The sequence below is a fragment of the Microcaecilia unicolor genome, chromosome 4, assembly GCF_901765095.1.
Source record: "Microcaecilia unicolor chromosome 4, aMicUni1.1, whole genome shotgun sequence".
Taxonomy (NCBI): Eukaryota; Metazoa; Chordata; class Amphibia; order Gymnophiona; family Siphonopidae; genus Microcaecilia; species Microcaecilia unicolor.
In genome coordinates, this window is record NC_044034.1 from 62,322,374 (window position 1) to 62,348,755 (window position 26,382).

The window sequence follows — 26,382 nt, forward strand, 5'->3', positions numbered from 1 at the left end:
AACCTGTCGTATTTTTCTCTATAATATCACCAACATTCGCCATTTCCTTTCTGAGCACACTACCAGAACCCTCATCCACACTCTCATCACCTCTCGCTTAGACTATTGCAACTTGCTTCTCACAGGTCTCCAACTTAGCCATCTCTCTCCTCTTCAATCTGTTCAAACTTCTGCTGCATGACTAATATTCCGCCAGGGTCGTTATGCTCATATTAGCCATCTCCTCAAGTCACTTCACTGGCTTCCTATCCGTTTCCACATACAGTTCAAACTTCTCTTATTGGCCTATAAGTGCATTCACTCTGCAGCTCCTCAGTACCTCTCCACTCTCATCTCTCCCTACATTCCTCCCCGGGAACTCCGTTCACTGGGTAAATCTCTCTTATCTGCACCCTACTCCTCCACTGCTAACTCCAGACTCCGTTCCTTTTATCTTGCTGCACCATATGGCTGGAATAGACTTCCTGAGCCGGTACGTCAAGCTCCATCTCTGGCCGTCTTCAAATCTAAGCTAAAAGCCCACCTTTTTGATGCTGCTTTTAACTCCTAACCCTCTAGGGTGGCATTTTCTGAAATACTACCCGTTCCACATGCAGGGCCCAAGAGGCAGGCAGTGCTCCAGAGTCTCAATGCGTGGATGAGACGATGGTGAAGGGAGGAGGGTTTTAGATTTGTTAGGAGCTGAGCAACATTCTGGGGAAGGGGGAGCCTATTCCGAAACGATGGGCTCCATCTTAACCAGGGTGGGACCAGGCTGCTGGCGTCAGCATTCAAAAAAAAAAAAAAAGAGATAGAGCAGCTTTTAAACTAGATATGGGGGAAAGGCAGACAGTCACAAAACAGCGCATGGTTCGGGATAAGGTATCTTGCAAGGATACCTCACAAACAAGGAAGGTAGGATTTCTGGATAGTGAGGTTGCACAGAAGATGGGAAATCAATAGTGTCAAGCACTAAGCATCATGCAAATAGGAACAACAAACATACTCTGAAATGTCTATATGCAAATGCTAGGAGTCTAAGAAATAAGATGGGAGAGTTGGAATATATTGCACTAAATGAAAAATTTGATATAATAGGCATTACTGAGACCTGGTGGAAGGAGGATAACCAGTGGGACACTGTCATACCGGGGTACAAAGTATATCGTAGTGATAGGGTGGACCGCGACTGGTGGAGGGGTAGCATTGTATATTAACGAGAGCCTTGACTCAGATAGATTACAAATTCAGCAGGACACAAATCACACCTTTGAAACACTGTGGGTTGAAATTCCATAATAGAAAGGAAAAAGGACAGTGATAGGAGTGTACTACCATCTGCCTCGCCAGGATGAGCAGGAGGACGCAGAAATGATACAAGGAATCAGAAACGCAAACAAAATGGGCAATGCGATAATAATGGGTGACTTCAATTACCCAAATATAGACTGGGTAAATGTGACATCGGGACACGCTACAGAGGTACAATTTCTTGATGAAATCAAGGATAGCTTTATGGAGCAGCTGCTGCAGGAGCCGACGAGAGACGGAAAAATTCTAGACTTGGTCCTTAGTGGAGCGCATGATCTGGGGAACGTTATGGTACTGGGGCCGCTTGATAACAGTGATCATAATATGATCAGTTTTGATATCAACCTTGAAGTAACTATACATAGGAAGTCAAATATGTTAGCGTTTAGCTTTAAAAAAGGAGACCATGATAAAATGAGAAGAACGGTTAAGAAAAAACTTAGAGGGGCAACTGAGAGGGTAAAAACTGTACAACAGGCATGGATGCTATTCAAAAATACCATCCTGGAGGCCCAGGCCAAACATATTCCGCGAATTAGAAAAGAAAGATGGAAGTCCAAAAGACAGCCGGCGTGGTTAAAAAGTGAGGTGAAGGAAGCTAATAGGGCTAAAAGAAACGTCTTCAGAAAATGGAAGAAGGAACCATCTGAAAATAACAAGAAGCAGCATAAGGAGTGTCAAAGAAAATGCAAGGCGCAGATAAAGAAGGCCAAGAGGGATTACGAAAAAAAGATAGCAGTAGAGGCAAAAAAAAAAAAATAGTAAAAAAATTTTTTCGGTATATTAAAAGCAGGAAGCCAGCAAAAGAATCGGTTGGGCCGCTGGATGATCGAGGGGTAAAAGGGGAGATCAAGGAAGACAAAGACGTAGCGGAGAAATTAAATGAATTCTTTGCTTCGGTCTTCACCGAGGAAGATTTGGGTGGGATACCGGTGTCGGAAATGGTATTTCAAGCGGACGAATCGGAGAAACTTACTGAATTCACGGTAAACCTGGAGGACGTAATGGGGCAGTTCGGCAAACTGAAGAGTAGCAAATCACCTGGACCGGATGGTATTCATCCTAGAGTACTGATAGAACTGAAAAATGAACTTGCAGAGCTACTGTTAGAGATATGCAATTTATCCTTAAAATCGAGCATGGTACCGGAAGATTGGAGGGTGGCCAATGTAACGCCGATTTTTAAAAAAGGTTCCAGGGGAGATCCGGGAAATTATAGACCGGTGAGTCTGACGTCGGTGCCGGGGAAAATGGTAGAGGCTATTATTAAAAACAAAATTACAGAGCACATCCGAGGACATGGATAACTGAGACCAAGTCAGCACGGCTTTAGTGTGGGGAAATCTTGCCTGACCAATTTACTTCAATTCTTTGAAGGAGTAAACAAACATGTGGACAAAGGGGAGCCAGTTGATATTGTGTATCTGGATTTTCAAAAGGCGTTTGACAAGGTGCCTCATGAAAGGCTACAGAGGAAATTGGAGGGTCATGGGATAGGAGGTAATTTCCTATTGTGGATTAAAAACTAGTTGAAGGATAGGAAACAGAGTGGGGTTAAATGGGCAGTATTCACAATGGAGAAGGGTAGTTAGTGGGGTTCATCAGGGGTCATTGCTAGGACCGCTTCTCTTTAATATATTTATAAATGATTTAGAGATGGGAGTAACTAGCGAGGTAATTAAATTTGCTGATGACACAAAGTTATTCAAAGTCGTTAATTCACGAGAGGATTGTGAAAAATTACAGAAGGACCTTACGAGACTGAGAGGCTAAATTGCAGATGATGTTTAATGTGAGCAAGTGTAAGGTGATGCATGTGGGAAAAAAGAACCCGAATTATAGCTACGTCATGCAAGGTTCCACGTTAGGAGTTACAGACCAAGAAAGGGATCTGGGTGTCGTCGTCGATAATACACTGAAACCTTCTGCTCAGTGTGCTGCTGCGTATAGAAAAGCGAATAGAATGTTGGGTATTATTAGGACAGGTATAGAAAACAGGTATGAGGATGTTATAATGTCGTTGTATCGTTTCATGATGCGACCGCACCTTGAGTATTGTGTCCAATTCTGGTCGCCGCATCTCAAGAAAGATATAGTGGAATTGGAAAAGGTGCAGCAAAGGGCGACGAAAATGATAGCGGGGATGGGACGACTTCCCTATGAAGAAAGACTAAGGAGGTTAGGGCTTTTCAGCTTGGAGAAGAGACAGCTGAGGGGAGACGTGATAGAGGTACATAAAATAATGAGTGGAGTGGAACAGGTGGATGTGAAGCGTCTGTTCATGCTTTCCAAAAATACTAGGACTAGGGGGCATGTGATGAAACTACAGTGTAGTACATTTAAAACAAATAGGAGAAAAATTTTCTTCACCCAACGCGTAATTAAACTCTGGAATTTGTTGCCAGAGAATGTGGTGAAGGCGGTTAGCTTGGCAGAGTTTTAGAAAGGGTTTGGACGGTTTCCTAAAGGACAAGTCCATAGACTGCTACTAAATGGACTTGGAAAAATCCACAATTTCGGGAATAACATGTATAGAATGTTTGTACGTTTGGGAAGCTGCCAGGTGCCCTTGACCTGGATTGGCCGCTGTCAGGGACAGGATGCTGGGCTTGATAGGCTTTTGGTCTTTTCCCAGTGTGGCATTACTTATGTACTTATGTACTTATTCACTTGTTCAGAACCCTTATTTTATCATCCTCACTTTAATATTACCTTATCTCTTGTTTGTCTGTCCTAATTAGATTTTAAGCTCTGTCGAGCAGGGACTGTCACTTCAAGTTCAAGTGTACAGCACTGCGTACGTCTAGTAGCGCTTTAGAAATGATAAGTAGTAGAAGTAATAGTCTTCTTTCCAGCGGAGGAGAAGGGTCAGAGGGAATCCCAAAGGACTCATCGGAAGAGAAGTACCTGGGATCTACCTCTGATTCCCATGAGCGCTCCTGCTCAGTGTCAGACACAACCTGTGTCAAGGTACTCTGACACTGGACCTGCCTCGATGCCGAGGAACGATGTCCTCTGTGGCGAAGTAGAGAAGTCTATGCCCAATCCGACTGCAGCGAAGCTCCCTCCACCAACGTCGAAAGGGAGTCGACCTGGGTGGCAGGCGGCACCAGAGTCAGAGACCACTACAGCAGATGGCACCAGAGGCTCAAGCACCCCCAATACCGAAGCTGATTGTTGCAGTAAGCCTTCCAAAAGTTCTGGAAACAAGGCCCAGATACGACTGTCAAGAGCCGCCATCGGAGAATGCTGCGGGGCCGGTGGAACAGGCGGTGTCAGAATCTGTGGGGGCTCAGGAGTAGGTACCGGGCTGCCAAGAGACCGACTCACTGGCACCTCCTGTACCGAGAGGGAGCGGTCCTCTTGGCACCGACGCTTCTTGGGTGCCGACTCTCAACGCCCCACAGCTCCCGGTACTGTAAGTCGAAGAAGAATGATGACGATGCTTCTTAGCCTTCGCTCGACGACCATCATCAAGACTCCTCAATACTGAAGAGGAGGATGTGGAATCCTCATGTCTCCTCGGGGCCGGGGGGCCTGCATAACAGGAGGCCTCGAGACAGGTGGAGGACTCGAGACAGGTGGAGACCCACTCGACGCCTCACTACTCCCAGCGCGAGTGGGTCTCCCAGCAGCCATCACCTCTCTCCTTGACGTCGATGCTCCTATCAATGCCGACGCTGCCGACCTCGGTACCAATGTCGATGTCGAAGGACCGGACTGAGCCCCAAAAGGTTTTTCTCGTTGGGCTTCTCGAGACACTTGGGTCCGTTTCTTCATACGAAGACACAGACTACAAGCAGCTGGGCTATGGTCCAGCCCAAGGCACTGGATACACCAGGCGTGGGTATCTGTACCTGAGATGGTCTGGTTGAACAGAGTACAACGTTTGAAGCCGCTGGGTGTCTTCGATGACATAGAAGAAAAAACGGCTTCGACGAAATCAAACAAACGCGATTCTGCCAAGAAGAAAAAGCACAAAAAAAGGGGAAAAACCCAACTGCGCGGCTCAAAGGCCAGCCACATCGAAAAGAAAGGAAACTTTAACAGGGAAAAAAAAGTAAAAGTACGGGAAAACTACCAGAAACTAGATTTTTTTTACATATATATTTAAAAGAAAAAGACAAAAGAAATAAAGAATTAAAGAGGTGAGAATCTCACAGTAGTAGTTCTTCCTGGGCCTGAGAGAGGAGCGACATGAAAACGAAATGCAGCTCACTGTGGATAGTAAAGAACGGAAGAGGCACACTCGTGTGGTGGGTGGAAAGTCGTTCTCGCATGTGTGGTTCGCATTGCTCGCGTGACAGAACTCTCTGGAAAGACTATTATTTTGCTTGCAAAATTTTTTCCCTGATTCTTGGGCCGCCGCTGACATCGACCCACTTGTGAGAACAAGCAGCCTGCTTGTCCTCTGAGAAAAAGGTTTTATATACAGAAAATCTTTTGTAAAATATCCCCCCTCCCATATGCAATAAAACTGATTTCCTCATTAGATCAGTGATGTACAGCTTTAGTAGCTATATTAGTCCAGGAGAAAATGAAATTTTTCTAGGCTGAGATACATTATTTTTAGGGTCTTTTAAAAAGTTCTTAAAATCTATAAAACATTCCATGAAAAGAATGGGGTAAGTTTAATATCTAACAACTTTTAAGAAAATTGATTTTATGATTTCAAGAAATTGCACAAATTTGAGGTGTACTTGAAGGTTTGGGTTAGTATACCGCACCGTAAATGCTCACATAAAAGTCCTGTATAAGAATATTTGTGTAAAGATGCTTGTCAATTGTTTTTACTGCAATTAAACAAGGAAAAGAAGAATGGGGATGAGGATCTTGTTGCAGCTGCTGAACCCCCATTATGATTGGGGGTGGGGGAGATGTATTACATCAAAGCCAAATTATTTAAACCAGTAGTTCCCAAAACTGGTCCTGAAGGCACCCCAGTCAGGTTTTCAGGATATCCACAATGAATATTCATGAAAGAGATTTGATGCAGTTGCATGCACTGCCTCCACTGCTTGCAAATCTTCTCATGAATGTTCATTGTGGATATCCTGAAAGCCTGACTGGCTGGGGTGCCTTTAGGACCAGGTTTTGGAACCACTGATCTAAACAAAAAAAAAGGTAGAAAATAATGTTTTTGCACACGATTTTAATATATGAATGTGCAGCACATCTGATGTCTTCGTATTTTGCACTGTATAGGACGACGTGCAATTATGCTTCTATTTCTACAGTGTGGCACTGTATGCAGAGCTTGGCTTCTTGGGGTTCCCAGCTCAGTTTTTGTTTGCACATTTCTATTTCTAATTAAGGTCCTTTACTTTGTATTTGGCAAGCATCTGTCTGAGGTTATATGCAACTGAGGTAAAGAATTCTGCTACCACTGTAGGTTTTGTGTAAGGATTTATAGCAGTTTAGTTTGCCCTGTTTTTTTAAGAAGCGCTTTGGTGTTCTAGGGACCAGTGTAATATGTGCTATGCTGCCTTTTCATGGGCTCTCTAATCTACTGCAGGGGTGGAGCAAATGTGTGGGTGGGTGAGGGGAAGTCCTTGGTGATCATTCTTCCCTCAAAGGCAGTCCTGAACTTTGCATATGAACACTGGCATTTTTTTGTTCTTTACAACTCAAGTTGGAAAAAATTATGAAAATGGGGTTCAAGAATATTCATTCTTCTGTGGGCAATATAAATCTCAGAAAATGGAATGGGACGAAACACCGCAATGGGAAAAAGAATAAAAGACATATCAATTTGGAAAATGGGCCAGATCAGACCAGGGGTTCAAGGGAAAGAAACCCCTCAGAAACTGGCCCAATGCATTTCTATGGGAGAAGCAGTTCCATTTTCTGCCGTTAGAAACTTACATACAGTGAATCATAGAAGTTAGGGAATTCCTCCTTTCAAACTGCCTCCACCTCCTCCCCCAAACTACCCCTTCCCACACTTGTCCCACTACTCAAGCTGGTCTCACCCCCAAAAAATTACCCTACCACTTAGAGAACCAACACAGATATAAATACACATACACACAAATAACCATGCAAGCACAGACACACCACATACAACCATTAATTCGCACATACACAAACACGTCCATATACACACAGAACATGTACAGACATACGTATCAGCCCACACAGAAAGCAGAAAATCATACAAAAGCAAAGATTACATGCACATACACAAATACAAAGACTTCAGGAATAATTCCATGAGGTATGCTCGGCATGCTTTTCCCTGCTCAAGCCATTGGTGAGGCACAACTTGGAGTACTTTGTGTTCAATTTTGGAAGCTGTATCTTGCTAAGGATATGAAAATATTTGAAACGGTTCAGAGGAAAGTGACAAAATATGGGGTTTGCATCAAAGAGGTATGAGAAGGCATTTGAAAACCTGAGTATATATCCACTAGAAAAAAAATAGTAGGGACAGGAAAGACATGCATTAATTTAAAACATGATACAGATATTTAAATACTTGAAAGATATTAATATACAAACAAATCTTTTCCAGAGACAGGGAAGCAGAAAAACTAAAGGATATGAATTGAGGTTGCAGGGTGATACACTTTAGACTAAAATCAAGAAATACTTTTTCCTCAGAGGGTGGTGGACACCTGAAATATCCTCCCAGTGGAGGTAGTGGAGACAAAAAAAAAAAAAGGGACAGAATTCAAAATGTGTGGGATGAACACAGAGTATCCCTAAATAGAAGGGGGAAGGTATCAAAACAAAACTTAAATGACCTCATGGCTGTTAATGTATTATGATGGGCAGGACTGGTGCTTTAACAGCAACTCCAGCACTGCAGAAAAAAGGCCAGTGCCAGGCAGACTTCTACGGTCTGCGTCCCACTTCAGGCACAGGCAGCTCCTTGTGACTCTGGGCAAGTCACTTAACCCTCCATTGCCCCATGTAAGCCGCATTGAGTCTGCCATGAGTGGGAAAGTGCGGGGTACAAATATAACAACAACAAAAAAAAAGACAGATCAGAATCAAGTATATGTATTTTACACCACATTCATAATTGTTGTGAGTGCAGGTGCTATGTGACTCAATAGGAGAGAGGAAGACATCTTAAAGCTGAACTTAGCAAGTAATATTGTTAGTTAAACCATGAATTGATAATGAATGTGACTGTTGGGCAGACTAGATAAAACCTGCAGGTCTTTGCCTGCCATCATCTACTATGTTACTTGTGTTCCATTAAAAGGCACTGTGTACACATATGATAACATCAGTTACCTGAGAGTTTCCAATGCTTGCTCTCTCTCTTCACGAAGTTTTGCCAATGAGGCATTTTCTATCTTAAATCTTTCAATTTCTGTTTCTAACTCAACCAACTTCTTCTTCAAAAGCTGGGACCGAAAAGTGTCTCCTGTAAACACACCATAAAACTTTTAGTTATTCAACGTTCTGAAGAAAAGTATGATCCACAATCTAGGAGAGTGTTTCCCAAGTCCAGGCCTGCCTCTATTATATTGTGGATATCCTGAAAACCTGACTGGCAAGCAGTACTCCAGGACCGGACTTGGGAAACACTGATCTAGGGAAAAAAATACCCCAAAAAACAATGTATTTTTCTTTCAGCAATTAAAATAATCAAAACTAAAATGCTAAAGCTTACACAGAAACAAAGAAGACAGCAGATAAAAATTTTATGACCTATCCAGTCTGCCCATCCATACTATTTGCTATCCCTTCCTCTCCCTTAGAGATCCTATATCAGTGATTCCCAAACCAGTCCTAGGAGAACCCCAGCCAGTCAGGTTTTCTGGACAGCCACAATGAATATACATAAGAGAAACCTGTATGCAGTGGAAGCACTGCATGCAAATTTCTCTCATGAATATTCATTGCAAATATCTTGAGAACCTGACTGGCTAGGATTCCCTCAGGGCATGTTTGGGAGCCACTATCCTACGTACTTGCCCCAAGCTTGCTTGAATTCAGATACAGTCTGTCTCCACCACCTCCACTGAGAAACTGTTCCACAAATTCACTACCCTTTCCATAAAGAAGTATTTCCTCAGGTTACTCCCTATTCCCTTTCACCTTCATCCTATGCCTTCTCATTCCAGAACTTCTTTTCCTCCTGTGCATTTATGCCATGGGGGCATTTAAATAGCTCTATCATAACTAAAAACTAACCTGTTTAAAAAGGCATACCCCACAGATCCAACTTAAATGCCTAATCTCTGCAACACAACCAAACTACAGCACATAATGGACATAACACAACTCTTCCGTTCTCCGATTCCCTAATGTGGCTGTGCCACATGAACTTGATCTTACCACATCACCCTGTATTTGTTAACACCGGAGCTTGCAAAGGCCTCTCCGGTACTATGTAAGCCACATTGAGCCTACAAATAGGTGGGAAAATGTGGGATACAAATGTAACAAATGTAACAAACAAATAAATAAAATAAATAACTCCCCTCTCCCGCCTTTCTTCCAGAGTATACATATTGAGATCTTGAAGTTCGTCTCCTTACGCTTTCTGACAAAGACCATTGACTATCTTAGCAGCCCTCTCTACAGACTCTATCCTATGTGTATCTTTTTGAAGGCGCAGTCTCCAGAACTTTACACAGTAGTTATAGTTAATTAAAATTTGCTATACCACCTCCACTAACTAGTAGATGTAGGCAGTTTACAATCTATAAACAAAAATCATGGGAAAAAAAAAACTAAAGACTTATACAGGAGAAATATCCCCGTTTCCCTGCTGGACATTCCTCTCCGTATCCATCCAAACATCTTTCTGGCTTCTGCCATCACCTTTCTCTTCAAACTTCTACATGCCTTGGCACCAGATTATCTACATCCACACTTTATATTCATCTATGCTTTGAGAACAAGATGTACTAGTACTGTTACTCTTTTCCATCATAAAAAGGTAAAAAGAGATTACATCTCTTTGAATTAGGGTTGGCATTTCAAGCAGCAAGATTATGGACTATGATTTCACCTATATTTAAATCTTCTCAGTCCTACATTCTCTTTAGGAAAAATGTGAAAACCCTCTTGTTTCAGAAATATGTATCTCATGCTAACTGCTGATCTTATTTCTTTTTTCTTAATAATTGAAGTTATTCTTATGCCCCTTCTTCCCAGTTTAATGAAACTGGCTTCTTAAAAAATTGTAACCCGCTTAGAACTGCAAGGTAATAACGGGATAGAAAACCGATTTACCATTACCATCAGACAGGATCACCCCTAAGTCCTGCTCTTCTTCCATGCACAGAAGTACTTTACCTCCTAAACTGTACCACTCCTTAAGGTTTTTGTAGCCTAAATACATGACTCTGCATTTTGAATCAAAAGATCTCAGTTGGCAAATTCTAGACCAACCTACAAGCTTTGCTAGATCTCTCCTCTTGTTATCTACATCATCAGGTCTGTTTACCCTGTGCCAAATTTTGGTTATCATCCACAAACAGGTAAACCTTGCCAGACAGCCCTTTCACAATATTGGACCAAGAACGAAAAGGAACATTATCAGTGTACTCCATTTAGCACTACCCTTCGCCACCATCCACTCACCAGTTTCTAACGCCGGCCATTCACTTTAAGGCCCAAATCAAAGGAACTTAATTTACAGACATCGCCTATACCAGTGTTTCCCAAGTCCAGTTCTGGAGTACCCCTTGCCAATCAGGTTTTCAGGATATCCACAATAAATATGCATGAAAGAGATTTGTATATAATGGAGGCCGTGTATGCAAATCAAGTTCATGCATATTCATTGTGGATATCCTGAAAACCTGACTGGCAAGGGGTACTCTAGGACTGGACTTGGGAAAACACTGGCCTATACAGAACTGTGTCAAAGGCTTTGCTAAAATCTAAGTACACCACATCAAGCATACTCTCTCTGATTAAAATTATAACTTACTGCACAAAAGGATTTTAAAATGACAAAACAAAATGAGATTTTAGAAACAGACATCCTAGCAAAATAAGAATTCTTTTCATGGTCTACTAAATGAAGATCACTAAGCTAAAAACCACATTCTGTCTCAGCCATGTGGCAGATAACCAAGTGTAAGTTTAGAAGAAATGAGTGTTTCAATCAACTAGTACCTAGGTCTTCACTCCTAGTCCTTGAGAGCTGCTGAGTTAGGTTTTCAGGATAACCCTGAGGAATATGAATGAGACAAACTCCCTCTTCTGTATACAAATTGCTATTGCATATTAATTAGGGATATCCTGAAAACCTGACCTCTTGGCAGTCCTTGAGGAATGGGAGCAAAGATCAAGTATCTAGTATTTCACTTATAAGATACTGTGGGTAGATAAAATGTGATAAAAATCCAGTCTACAATACCTTGCTGTTTACAGAAGCTATTCTGCATTTAAGGTGAATCACAATCACGACAACAAATATCACAAAATAAAACTATTTATATGACATTTATGTTTTACCTTTTGTTTCTTCTTGTCCTGGTCTGAATCTAGTATCTTGTACCATATGCGAGTCACATTTCTGTTTAGGCTTTAGTGCAGGAAACAGTTTCATCATTAGATCGGATGTAAGAGGACTACTTGTAATGCTATCCATCCTTTCTTGAGGTTGTTCATCTTTCTTTATCGAAGCAACCTTCCTTTTTATTACTTTATCTGGGATAGATGTTCCATTTTGTGCTTTGTCTTTACTAGTGTAGATCTCTGTTACAAGCTGCTGCTCATTCTCTTCAAGGTCAGCCCAGGTTCTGTCATCATCAAATCCAGCATCATTTCCATTTAAAATGGATGTGCTGGAGTTAAGTATAGCAGCTTTTTTTTCACTTTTGTTTTCTGACATGCTGAAATCCTCATTATTGTAATCTTCTTGGTCTGATAAGTCAAGATCCTGGTCCCTGCTTTTACACTCTTTGCTAATATTTTTGGAAGGTACTTGACAATCATAGTTGTTTGGGTTATCTTCCCTATTGGTAAAAAGTAACTCCTCTGTGTTGTATTTTTCATTTATTACAGTGGTATCAAGGTCATCTTCAGAGTTAGAAGTTAACACACTATTTCTCTCATTTGCTTTTGTATCCAACTTACCACTTTTTAATGATGGGTTGTCCGTGCAAGATGCTTGAAATAACTTATCACTTGAATTATGACATTGTTCATTCAGTGTACTACTAGATGTCTTAAAATCAGGGTTTGATCTTGTTATATCATTGTCAGCTTTGTTTGCTTGTGTGGCATGCTCTCCCTGTTTAGTTTTGCTATCGGTAGCTACAGAATTCAATAGACTTGCATGATGCTGCTGCTGTCCTAATTTGACAGGAGTAGAAGACATTCGTCGACCTTTATTAATTTGCTGATCTTGAGCCAATAGTTTAAATACAAATGAGGAATTACTAGAGAAGGATACGTCTTCCGCAGCCTGTTCGAAGAGCAGAAATTCATCTAATTCCAGGCTCTCTTTTTCCTTTTCTTTTTCCCATGTTTCAGATCTCTTCTGGAATGAAAGCTCAAAAGAATATTCTGGGTTTTTTGAAGGCACATTTGTAGAATACGTGGATGTCAACACTGTAGGTGTCAGAAGCTTTTCAACTCCATCCAAATTTTTTCTTAGCCTGCTGTCAACATCAAATACCTGCCTTGCATGTTCCATATCATCTTTGTTCGTTTCTAGCTTGCTGCTTATTTCTGATCGAAGAGAATTTCTTAATTGTCCATCAAGTTTATTCTCCGACAGCTCATGTATTGTGAGTGGAGAGGGATTCTTTGTATTTATGTTTTTAAGCACCATTATCTTCTGAGTAGATATAGCAGGACTGTTTTTTGGTTTAACTATCTGATTAAAAATTGTAACTACATTTTCAGAAAGCTGTTCCTTGCTTACAGGTGTACTTTTCCTCTGTAACTGCGGTCTCTCCATTTTTGCTGCATTTTTGTCCTCAGTTCTTTGTTGAGTCACCGCTTTGCTTTTTGATAATTTAGATTTAGCATCAGTAAACCTAGCTAGGCCAGCTCCACGTTTCAAAAAAGGTCTCTTCACCACAGGTTTAACTATTGGTTCCAGGCTCTAAAATCAAATCATGACGTAAAGATTATATTAGATCATTTAATCAGTTCATATAAGGACTATATTTTCATTAATATATAAATCAAAATAGGATATAATTTCTAACTCATTTTCCTTTCACAAAACATAAGATTATATAATGGAATCTAGCTAAACACCATGATTAAACATTACTACTGCTACAATAGTAGTGATTCCTGGAAAAATCAATAGATTAAGTACTACTATACTTTTTCCTCTCTTCTTGAGTTTCATTTTAGAAGATTCATTCAGTCCTTTTCATATCTCAACTGGCACTTAAGACTTCTACAACATAACATCATTACCACTAAAAGCAGAACTTCCCAAATTGTGGGTCATGACCCCATACTCACATTTGGGGTCACAACTTAGGCAGGCCCTCCATAAGAAATCACTGGTCTACACCACCAGTAGGTCACAGCTACAGAAACATTCATATGCACTGTCATAGTGTCAGAGAGATAATTTTTGTACATCCTGCCCAAAGTGGTCAGGGATATGCAGCCCTCAAATTTTTCTTTTTAGTATTTTATTTCATTATATAAATTAATTTTATATGCATTAAACTGAATTACATGCATAAAAGAAGTGTCACCAGGAGAACATCTTATACCCTGTATACTACTACTACTAATAGCATTTGTATAGCGCTACCAGACTCACGCAGCGCTGAACACTTGACATAGAGAGACAGTCCCTGCTCAAAGAGCTTACAATCTAGGTAGAACAGATAGACAAGACATAGAACGGGCAAAGGAATTAATGGGTAAAGAGGAGGAGGGCAAATGAGTAGTGGTTAGGAGCCAAAGGCAGTAGTGAAAAGGTGGGCTTTCAGCATAGATTTAAAAACAGGAAGAGATGGAGCTAGACGTATGGGTTCGGGAAGACGGTTCCAGGCATAAGGTGCTGCGAGACAAAAGGAATGAAGTCTGGAGCTAGCGGTGGAGGAGAAGGGGGACGACAAGAGAGATTTGTTCAGAGAGCGGAGTTCAAGGGAAGGAATGTGGGGAGAAACAAGAGAGGAGAGGTAATGAGGAGTCATAGAGTGGATGCATTTAAAGGTCAGTAAGAGGAGTTTGAACTGTATACGGAAGCGGACAGGGAGCCAGTGAAGTGATTTGAGGAGTGGGCTAGTGTGGGCATAACGATTCTGGCGGAAAATAAGTCGTGCTGCAGAATTCTGGACAGATTGAAGAGGAGAGAGATATACTCCAGGATATAGCAATCTCGTGGGAAACCCATATTGCTGTAAATTGTGAAATGTGTGACTTGTCTTCCTATATTTGTTTTATTTTATTTTTTTACTATAAGTGAAGCACAGAGCATATCCAGAGTCCCCGGCCCAATTCTTCCAAGGAGGTTGCAGAACAGTGAAGATGTCTAAAGGAAAGAAAATTATCAGGTAACACATAATTTCTCCTTCCCTTTGTATCTAGCTATACTGTTCTGCATATGTGGAATATTCTGAAACATGTCTACTGGGCAGGAGAAGACAAGGCTTCCCGAATGATGGCTCTGCAAACGTCCAAACAGTCCTTGGCCAATCTGTACAGTCTGACAAAGAAATGGAGTTGCCACTTGACAATCTATTCTGGAGCCACAGCCCAGGCCTTTACCAAGGATGTGGTCTGAGCATGTGTGGAGTGGACCTTCAGGTCCCAAGGCACTGGATGATTCTTGCAAATGTAGGCACTCTCAATAGCCACCTTAATCCACCTTGCAATGGATGCCTTAGAGGCCACCTGGGCCCCTCCTAGGGCCATGAAAAAGAACAAAGACGTGATCAGAGAGGCGAAAATCGTTTCCTTCAGGTACCAGAGCAGCGTACTCTGGATGTCCAGCTTTTGGAGTCTCCTGTCACAAAGGGCAAGCAAACTTCCTGATTCAAATGGAATAGAGAACAACCAAGGTGTCGAAGGGCAGAAAACAGGAGCACCCCTCCATGGAACGTCACAGAAATCAACACGAGCAGAGGGTGACAAACTGACTCCAAGCCTGGGACATGATATGCAAAAATCCTTTATTCAGTAGCACCAGATGAATGACCAGACATGGGTTCATGTTTCGACAGATGCAACTGCCTGTTTCAGAGGTTAGAACAACTGTGTATAAAAGTGACATGACCATAAGAACAAATGTATTATAAAACTTATTACATTGAAAAGCAAAAACTCACTAAAGGTGCAATTAAAAATTGCAAAATTACAATAAAAACTGCAATAAGCAGCAGTATTCAATTAAAAACATATAAGTATTAAAAAGTGTACTGGATAAACTATTCCGTCTCATTAAATTGTGTCTAAACACTTATAAAAGATGAAGGAGATATATATGAAACAGCACATGGAAAGGTATCCAGCATAAAAGGAATACACCTCTTCGGCTGTTAAAATACCCCTTGATGATGGCAAGGGAGACAACTTCCTTAATGTCTTGCCGTAGAGAAGAAGTGGTATCCAAGTTCAGAACTATGAAGTATTGTCTGTCAGCTGTCTTTCAATTTCCGCCATAAAATCACTGCAATTTTGTATCACGATGCCTCCACCATTATCTGCTGGCTTGATAACTATTTCACTATTTATGGCCAAGTCTCAAACGGCTGCGTCTTAACTCTGTAAAGATTATAAAAACGCTGTTTCTTTTTCTTCTCTATCATGGAGGCTTTGCATTGGATACTTATACTGAATGCATTAATCAGGGGATCCATGGAGCCAGGCCGGATCCACTGTGAGGGCTTTTTGACCACAAAGATATCAATTTGGGATGTAGGGTGGTTCTGAGAAGGCCTGGATGATCTATAATTTGCACGTGAAACAAACAGATCTACTCTGGTCTGAAATGCGTTGTATCTGATTGGGTGGTAGGCATGGAAGAGATACCCTTACATAAAACATCAATTTGCATGTCTGTTAAGACTGACATCTGATAAATTGAAGATAGGACTATCTACCTCCAGTTGTTCTTCCTCTGATGTTGGTAATTGGGATATTGAGGGATCCTGCCTCGCAGTCCTCTGGGGTAGCCTCTTCCTCTCCCTCTGGGTGGATAAGGGTGATGAACTCGTGATTGGGAGTGGAAGCGTAGTCGTATTTGGTGTATGTCTGGTAGACCTCTGTCCCAGATCTTCTCTAAAAAAATAATGGGATGGACCTAGAGAAGGAGAGGATACAGGGCCATCATGAAATGGAGGTTTACCCAAAGAGGTTATCTGCCACACTGTATCCAGGATGGATTTGAAAAGGCAAGCCATAAACCCAGAAGTTATCTACTCACAAAAAAAACAGAACAGAAAATTTCCAGATGTTGTACGTACACTGAGGTACTCCCAACATTGCAACACAGGTCCATAAAATTATAAGGAAAAATTGGCATATCCTTGAGGGCCACAAATGTTTTAAAAACAAAAATCTGGTTGTAGCCTATTCCAGAGGAAGGAATTTAAAGGAGAAGATTGTTCCCTCCGCCTTGCCAGAATTTGCTGTGGATCCATTTGCAGACCCTATATTTGGGACACAGATTGAGTGGAAGGTGCAGCATCTGTCCACATGCACTGGAAATCTAGACCTTCACTCATCCAACAACAGGGAACGTCTACACCCTTAAACACTCCTCTAATTGTCACACAACACAAGTTCTCTATATCATCACATGCCCTTGTAATCTTCTGTATGTAGGGGAAACTAAAAGAGCCATCAAAACCTGCATTATAGAACATAAAAGTTGTATTAGCCTTTGTGTTATCGGTGCACACTTGTAGTACACTGGTATACACAGAACCACACAATCCAGGATTTGAAGTTTTTTGTTCTCAAGCTTCACCACAAACCCTGGAGGGAACAGAATATTGACAAGCACCTCCTACAGGAGGAAAAAAGAACCATTTTTCACATGTGAACCCTGGCACCACAGAGTCTCAGTTCAGAAATATATTATAGACCCTTTCTTTATTTGTGCATTCACATTGGTTTTTATCTGTGTGTCTTATCTACTTAAAATTTATGTATTTGGTGATGACCTTTTAATTTATTGTTCTGTATTTCAACCCTATTTGCATCATAATCACTTATTTTACCTTTTATTTTAACCAATTTTTATTGTACTTTAACCAGTCATTTTGTCCCTTTTAACCGGGTATATTTTTAACCCACTCTCTTTAACATAGCACTCATCCATGTTCAGCATCTTATTATTATTCATGTACTCATCTTTATTCATGAACCCTTAAATCATTTAAATTGTCATCAGGCTGTAATCTTGTTCACTCTTCAATGTGGCGGTGTTTGAAGTGCTGTTTCAAGACTACATACCAGTAAGAATCTATTCTTTTTTTTTTTTTTTTAGAAATTTTTCAATGTATTTGCTTGCTGCAGTAACACACACCCTTTTTACAGTCCTTTCTGGCGCCTGCTTGTTATAGTGCCAGGAGCTTTTATTGTCCGGTTCGTGCTAACTGGTTATGTTTGACTGGTTTAGTTTTTAACCATTCTATCCTTACCCGATCATTTTTAACCGGTTTCATTTTACTGGCTTTAATTTAACCTGTTTCTTAGCACTAAATATAGATTTTGGGGTTTTAGCATTTTAAACTGTGATTCATGGTTCTTTCTCCCTTTTATATCTGCAATTTGCTTTTTTAGAGTATACAGTATAGACTTTGTATGCAGGATATTTCATTCATCGACTGCACCAGGTCATATACCATTACCTTACACAGAGGTAGGAGTGTATTTTAAGGATTCTTTTTACTTGCATGTCTGTCCCTTTTATCAGTCCATTCCATAGTAGTTATACTCTCACACCAATGTTTTTATTACATATGTTTCTATTTTATATTACATATTTATTTATAAACAAGACTTCTGCAACATCAAGTGCATTTATTTTATGTTGGATGGTCTCCACTCTGCTGTTTCATCTCACAAGCTTTGTCATACAAGGTTATTTCCTTTTATGCTGGATAGCTTCCCATGTGCTGTTTCATATATAGTTCCTTTATCTTTTATGAGTATTCAGACACAGTTTAATGACAATATAATGAATAGTTTATGCAGTCTTTTTAATACTTGCATGTTTTAAGTTTAATAGTGTTACTTATTGCAATCTTTTAATTGTAATTTTGCAATCTTTAATTGCACCTTTAATGAGTTTTTGCTTTCAATGTAATACATTTATAATAAAAATCCATGCCGGGTCATTCATGTGGTGCTACTGAATAAAGGATTTTTGCATATCATCTCCCAGGACTGGAGTCAGTTTGTCACCCTCTGCGCACATGGAATGGAGACAACACCTTAGGAAGAAAGGAAGGAACCTTGTAAAGGGAAACTAAGTCCTCCATAAAGTCGAGATAAGGGTCCCGACATGACAGACCCTGCAGCTCAGAACTTTTTGTGCCGAGGTAACTGTGACCAAAAAAACAGTCTTGAGAGTAAGGTCCTTAATAGAGGTCAACTGCACAGGCTCAAACAGAGCCTCCGCAAGTACTCAGAGAACCAGGTTGAGGTCCTCACAAGGGACGTGCAGGGGGCGGGTAGGGGCGCAAATGCGCCACACCTTTCATGAAAAGGGCCACCTTGCCATGCAAGGCCAGGGAGGTGCCCTTCACATTACCCTGAAGAAAGACCAGCTACTTGGACCCTCAGGGAGCCCAATACCCTGACAGAAGGTAGGGATGTGGAAGACTTCTGAGAGTGCAGCAGAGTACAAACTACTGTGGGAGAAAAATCACACTTCTTTAAGCACTTCCTCTCAATGGCCAGACCATAAACAAGAAGGGGTCCATATCTTCCATTTCTACTAGAACTTGCCAGAGAAGGTCCCAGCCTCTAGGCAATAAGAGGTTCACTTTTGAACAGGCACATGAGGACTGTGTGCCAAGGTCTGCGAGGCCAATCTGGGGCTACAAGAAAGATTACACGAGGATGACATGCAATCCTGTGTAAAAGACAGCCTATCAGAGATCATGGAAGGAACACATGCAGAGGTTCCACTTGTGGCCAAGGCTGGACTAGGGCATCTATCCCCTGAGAGGCTGGCTCCCTTCAATGCTTGAAGAAATGTCCCACTTTCACACTGGATCTGGAAGCCATCAGATTGACCAACAGGGGGTCCCACTAGTTCAAAATGAGCTGAAAGCTCAGCTGCCCCAGCTCCCATTCTCCCAGATCCAGGAGACAGCAACTGAGAAAGTCCACGCGCACATGAGGGTCTGCAGGTGTTTCTTTGCCCACTGACAAAGGTATGCTGCTTCCAAGGCTACTGCCTGACTTCTGGTGCCGCCATACTTGTTGATATAAGCCACGGCTATGGCAATGTCAGACATCAACCTGACCGCCTTTCCCCAAAGGAGCAGCTGGAACTCTAGAAGGACCAGATAACCCCCCCCCCCCCCCCCAGGTCACCTCCTGCTGAGTCCAGGTCCCCTGCACCATATGACCTAGGCAATGAGCTCCCCAGTCAAGGAGATTCACATATTCATATCCGTGGTGACAAGCACCCATAGTGGGGGATCCAGCAGCACCCGTCTCAGGAGGTGAACTGGGATGTCCCCCACCAGACCAGACCGATTCTTGGCTTGGGCGAAAGTGTCTGAGGAAAGTCCTGTGAGAAGAGAGCCCACAAAAACAACGGAGCCTGCCACAAGAGCCACATTTGAGCATCGCACACAGCACCACCTCCAGCAACACAGCCATGGAAACCAGGAGCTGCAATTGGTCCCATACTGAGGGGACCATGAGCTCATATAATCTGCGCTACTGCGCTCAAAGCTTCTCTGCCCTGTCCTCCAGGAAGGACACCATCCCCTGGGCAGAGTCAAAGCGGACTCCCAGATATTCCAGGACCGGGGAGGGAACCAGATGCCTCAAATCACAACCCAGCCCAGGTCTCCAACCAAGAGATGACCTGAAAGGTGGACAGCCTGATCTCTTTGGCTGAATCTGCCTGAATCAGCCAGTTGTCCAGTAAAGATGTACTGTGATCCCCTGGTGATGTAGCTAAAGCAGCAACTACCACCATAACATTGGAGAAGGTGTGGGGGGCTTTGACCAGACCAAAGGGCAAGGCCCGAATGTCACGGCCTCACCGTGCTTGGCTCAGTTCCGATGCCTGACATCAGGGTCAGGTCCCGTGCATTCTTTGATGCTTCCTGCCTCTCTGCCCCTTGTTGACACACCAGTGCAGGTGCTCCTGGCATGGCTCCTGCAGGTCTCCTCCTCACTAATCATGCGGCACATGTGTGGGACTGTTTTTGACCAGCCATGGGTGGGAAGGGTCAGATGACGTCAGACGCCCAGAGATCTATTTCAAAGGACAGCTGACTCAGTTCCTTGCCTTGCAACAGGTCTGCTTCGGCAACTGACAGTGGTCTTCAGTTTGTGGTTTCCAGTCTTCAGTTCCAGAATCCATCCACAGCTTCCAGAGTCCATTACTGGCTTCCAGAAACCATCCACAGCTTCCAGAGTCCATTACTGGCTTCCAGAAACCAAGGCTCTAGTGTCTGCTTCCAGCCTCCTGTGTCCAGCATACAATCCCAGGCCTCTGGGTCAGCCTCCAGCTGCCAGCGTCTTGTCTTCAGCGTCAGCTGCCGGTTTCTAGCCTCCCAGGTCACTGCCAGTTCACAGCTTCCCATCTACCTTGGCCAGGGTGTATATTCCTTCCTATACTAGGCCTGTAATATGGCACTGCTAGCCCTCAGTTTTCCAGGCTTCCTGTTCTCAGCTTATTTTTATTTTCTTCCTTCAGCTGCATGTAAGCTACAGTGCTTTCTCAGTAAATGGAAAGTACATGTTACATGTCACGGTGACAGGAGGAACTGAGGCTATGCGGCCCATATATGGCAGATACAATTGGATATAACCTTGGTGCTGATTAGAGACTGAGGACCCTCCAAAGGAGTTGTTCCTGTCAGGTAGAAGGACACCAGGTGTTTCATACTACTTATTTGTTAGCTGGTTTTTACAGATAAGGAATTAGCCAATTGCCACAAAGTGTGCATGTGCACACAAGAGGAGAGAATGATACAATGGAGGAAATTGCCATTTTTGTATATCACTATATTGTGTGATGGAAGGAAACAGGAATATCCATATATGATCACAAGTTAGTTTAGGAGAAATCACATGATTTAGGAGAAACAAAACTTACAACAGTATATATGTGATGGCTAAGAAAGTTTTTGCTGAGCAGTTTTGTTATTCAGTCTGTGTGTCTGGCTACAGTATGACAACCTGCTCCAGAGAGAACAATTATTTTGTATTGGCTTAGTGAGATACCAATAAAGATTTTTTTCTGGTTGCGCCTATATCTAAGTCTGATTGTCTCTCTTATTACAGCCTCTAAGGCTGAAGTGTTTTCACCAGGGGCAATGGACAGGATTACACAAGGGTGATTCGCCTACCGAAGACTGAACAGTCTGCCCCAACCATGGTCCAAGGGCTCAGCAAAACCTGTATGTGACACCAAAACTGCAAATAGCACCCAAGAATACAGAAGCAAAGATAATGTTTGTGATGGGCTATGATGGGAATATGCAGATAGGCCTTAGCAAGATCCTAGGAGGTCTAGAACTTTCCCACACCCGAGGGAGCAAAAACATAACAACCCGTATGTACCTCATGTAGCCACCTGAGAAGCGCTGCAACGTTGTATAGCCTAAGATCAGACAGATTGACTCCCCCATCGCTACCTGACGGGTGAGCTTGCTATACCCAATCCTAGCCCTGCGACCTCCCCAAATAAAGGACGATATCACTCCCCTATAGGCCCCATCATCTTTACTATGAATCCACAGTGGCATCATTTGCAGAGCATAAAGGATCTTAGGGAACAACACCATTTTAACGAGTGCCACACATCCTAAAAACGAAACAGGGAGATCCTTCCATTGTCGACATAGCTGTTTAATGGCCTCTAACTTGTCGCAGACATTTTTCTTGTATATATAAGTAAAGTCTAAATGCAGGTATACTCCCAGGTATTTCATAGGTCCCACTGTCCAGGCCAGAGGGAAGTCGGAGCAGCTCTTGCAGACACAATTAGCGGACAGCAACATTGCCTCAGACTTATCAAAATTAATCCTCAAACTGGAGAAAAATCCAAATTGTTGGATAAGATTTATCAAAATGGGTATCCCCCTTGTCGCCTGCCCCAGGAATATTAACATATCATCTGCAAAAAGATTGATTTTGTATTCACACTTCTCTACTCTTATTCCTGCCAAAGGCTCCAAGGCCAAAACAAAAACCATAGGCGACAGAGGGCACCCCTGTCTCGTACCCCTTTGCAGCGCAAACGACAGGGACAAAGCATTATTTATCAAAATTTGTGCTGTGGGAATCCTGTATAAAGCCAGGATCCCGTGCAGAAACTCCCCATATATGCCAAACTGTGGCAAAACCCAAAAAAGATGGTCCCATAAAATTTTATCGAATGCTTTTTCTGCATCTAGGCTAACAATGATATTATCTCCCGGCTTACCCCCCCCTTTGCTTGAATTGCACTCAACGCTCTTAGAATGTTAGTAGAGGCATACCTCCCTGGGATGAAGCCCGATTGGTCCTCATGCACTAGAATGGGAAGCACCTTTCCCAACCGGGCAGCCATAATGCTAGCAAACAGTTTTATGTCCTGATTTAATAAGGAGATGGGCTGGTAGAAACACAGCAGCACCCGATCGCGGCCTGGTTTAGGCAGAACTATTATAGATGCATGTGTCCTGGCACCCGTGGACTGCCCTTCTGTGCACAATGCTTCGCATACTTCGCTAAATGGCCCTGCTATCTGACCTCCCAGAATCTTGTAAAATTCAGGCCCCGGAGCTTTTGCTAGCATAAGCTTCTTTATAGCTTCTTATATTTCAAGCCCCTGAACAGACACATTCAAGATATCTCGGTGTTCTTGCGTCAGCGAGGGGAGCCTAAGGCCCTGAAAGAATGCCTCCCGTTTGTTCAAGTCACAACTCCCCCTGTCATACAGAGATTTATAAAAATCCACAAACGCCTTTTGTAACTCCTCTTCCCTAGACAGTGTCTGCCCCGTTACAGATTTGATACAATTTATTAGTTGCTTAGCAGGTCTGTTTCGAACCAGGGTGGCCAGCAATCTATCCGTCTTATTCCCCCATCTGTGGAGTCGGTATTTGTATAACTGAATGTCCCTCATCGCCCGTTTATTCAAAGTGTCATTAATCTTAGTTTTTAACTCTCTGAAGGTGTTCCTAGCCGCTTCATCTCCCCACGCAGCCAATGTCCTAGCATCTTGGAGTAGGCGGAACTGGGTAAGAAGTTCCCCATCTCCTTTTTTTCGAGTTCTGGCCGTGTATTCTATAATTTGTCCTCTCATCACTGCCTTCCCTGCTTCCCACAAGGCGATCGGGTCAGATACAGATGACTTGTTATCTGTTAGGTAGTGTCCCCATTCCTTTTGGAGAAATTCCTTGAATTCTGGCTCTTGGTACAAGGTAGGATTCATGCGCCAACCCAATCTACTCCTAACCCTCGAGAGGCTTATATCCACCCAAATCAGGCTATGATCAGAGACCACTCTCGCCTCAATCTCCGCAGAACGACTAACAGAGAAGAGAGTTTGTGATAGTAAAATATAATCTAACCTAGCCTGACATTTATGTACATGTGAGTAGAAAGTGTATTCTCTGTCATCCGGGTGTAGCACCCTCCAAACGTCCACTAGCCCCAGATCTCTTTGGAGAAGCCCTATTCCCCTGTCCTCCATTCCCTTAGGCTGTGCTTTCGATGGATTATAGTCAACTAGTGGATCTGCCGTTATATTAAAATCCCCTCCCACAACCAGTTGATATTCTGGCAGTGGTGCCAGAGCAGCCAACAGCTGAGAGTAGAATTTCTGGGAGTAGACGTTCGGAGCATATACCGAACACAAAGCTACCCAGTCCCTGAATACTACCCGCCCAAATCACAAATCTTCCCTCAGGGTCCTGAACAATTTTGTGGCAGGTACTATCTAACCCTTTACTCACGAGGATAGCTACTCCCCTTTGTCTACTGTTGTACGAAGAGTAGGCAATCTCACCCACCCAACCCTGTTTCAACTTAAGATGTTCTGGTGAAGACAAATGGGTCTCCTGAAGCATAAGAACATCCACTCTTAATTGCCTACTATAATGCAAAAATTTTTTACGTTTAATTGGAGAATGAATGCCACCTACATTAAAGTAAGCTAACCATAAACTACCCATTCCCCCACACCAGGGCCATACTAATATAATACCGTAAGGACACAAAGACCCTCCAGGGCGACATCCCAGCAGTGCCGCTCCACAAGGAAAGCCATTCATGTTTCACCTGCAAGCATAGCAACCGCACTACAGCAACAAGTCTCTCATTCTTCAGCCTCAGCCCCCTATTCTTCCCCTGGAACCCCAACTTCGACCTCCCTTCCCCACTCCCCAACCTCCCTCCCCTCCCCATACCCCCCTCTCACTCACTCTCAATACATCAATTTTATACCAGACATCCCTCCCCAACAGCCTCACATGCATATCCACATCCGCACCCCCACTCATCCCGGCACAGATCCCTATGAAGCGAAACAAAATCCACACACCCGTTTCCAAACTCCCCCTCCATCCCACCCCACCTTTCGCCCTGATTGAGGCACTATCTCCCTCAATCATGCCCAAAAAAGAAGAGCACCTAACTGTTGGATTATTTGTAGTAAATAATTAGCAGATTTTTATACACACAGCTTCAGCTTTAGAAATGTTAATTTCTTTTCTTCATCTCTCTCATACACTCCAGAATAATTCACTGCTGAGTCACTTTAAAGTTGAAGTAACAAAACATCTGTTTACTCACAGTTTGTAGTCAGATTATATTCAGACAGGCTTATATATACATAATACTATACATTTGGATTATCAGCTCTTTCCATGTGCTTAGATGGTAATGGATGCTCACACCATGAATTCTCTCAGGTTAGGAGAGATCATGAGCTTCATGTGCTGTGCCTAACCCTCACAGGAAGTTGCATGGGTGTGACCTCTCTAGGAAATTCACATCAGAGGTCACAGAGTAATCACAGAGAAAAATTGGTGACAGGCAATGCATGTAAAATACAATACATTCCAACAAACCCCTTCTCATGCATAACTGTCATGCAATTATTAATTCACACAAAGTCCAAGCTTTATTCGCAGATTCACAAAATGTTCTCTGGGTAACGGTTTGGTCATGATGTCAGCTGTCATCTCACTGGTGTGACAATAGTCTAGACTGATGACCCCTTCTTTTGCCAACTCTCGCACGTTGTGGTATTTCGTTGCGATGTGCTTGGTGCGTGACTGAACCTTGTCATTCTGTGACAGTCGGATGCAGCTCTGATTATCTTCCATTATCTGGATTGGTCTCTTTCATCTATTCCAAAATCCAGCAAAAGTTTTTCAATCCACATCAGTTCTCTGCATGCTTCTGATACGGCCACATATTCAGCTTCTGTAGAAGACAGACTCACAATACTTTGTTTATGACTGGCCCAAGAAATTTGTACATTTCCATACATAAACACATATCCACTTGTGGATTTATAATCAGAATGATCCCCTGCCCAATCTGAATCACAGTAACATATTAGTTTTGGATTACTATTGGCTGAAATCTTTAATTTACAATCAATGGTACCTTTTAAATACCTTACCATCCTTTTAACTGCAGTCCAATCTGATTTGGTAGGTGAGCTGACCCTTCTGCTCAAAATTCCTACTGCATTTGCTATATCAGCCCTGTATGTGGTAGTCAGATATAAAAGCTTACCTATGGCTGATCTATATTGGATGTTATCTGGTAAAGGTTCTCTTACTGTTTCATCCTTCAGAAAATCAGTGATCATGGGAGTGCTTACAACTTGGGCATCTTGCATACCTAAACTTTCAATAAGCTCATTTATTTTCTGCTTCTGGCTTAGAAGATAAGAACCATCATTTTGTTTCTCAATTTCTATACCAAGATAGTATGACACATTACAAAGTTCTTTTATCTCAACATTCAGGTTTAAATATTTTACAATGT

At 42.4% G+C, this 26,382-nt stretch overlaps 1 protein-coding gene across 1 annotated transcript in view; it reads right to left on the reverse strand.

The window, feature by feature from the left end:
• Positions 1–26,382, reverse strand: part of LOC115469596 (centromere protein J-like) — a 141,035-nt gene that overhangs the window by 66,423 nt on the left and 48,230 nt on the right. Inside the window, exons 6-7 of the mRNA XM_030202391.1 lie at positions 11,722–13,321; positions 8,536–8,668 (exon numbers count right to left, since the gene is read on the reverse strand). Of these exons, the coding sequence (XP_030058251.1) occupies positions 8,536–8,668; positions 11,722–13,321 (1,733 nt within the window). The remainder of the gene's footprint in view (positions 1–8,535; positions 8,669–11,721; positions 13,322–26,382) is intronic.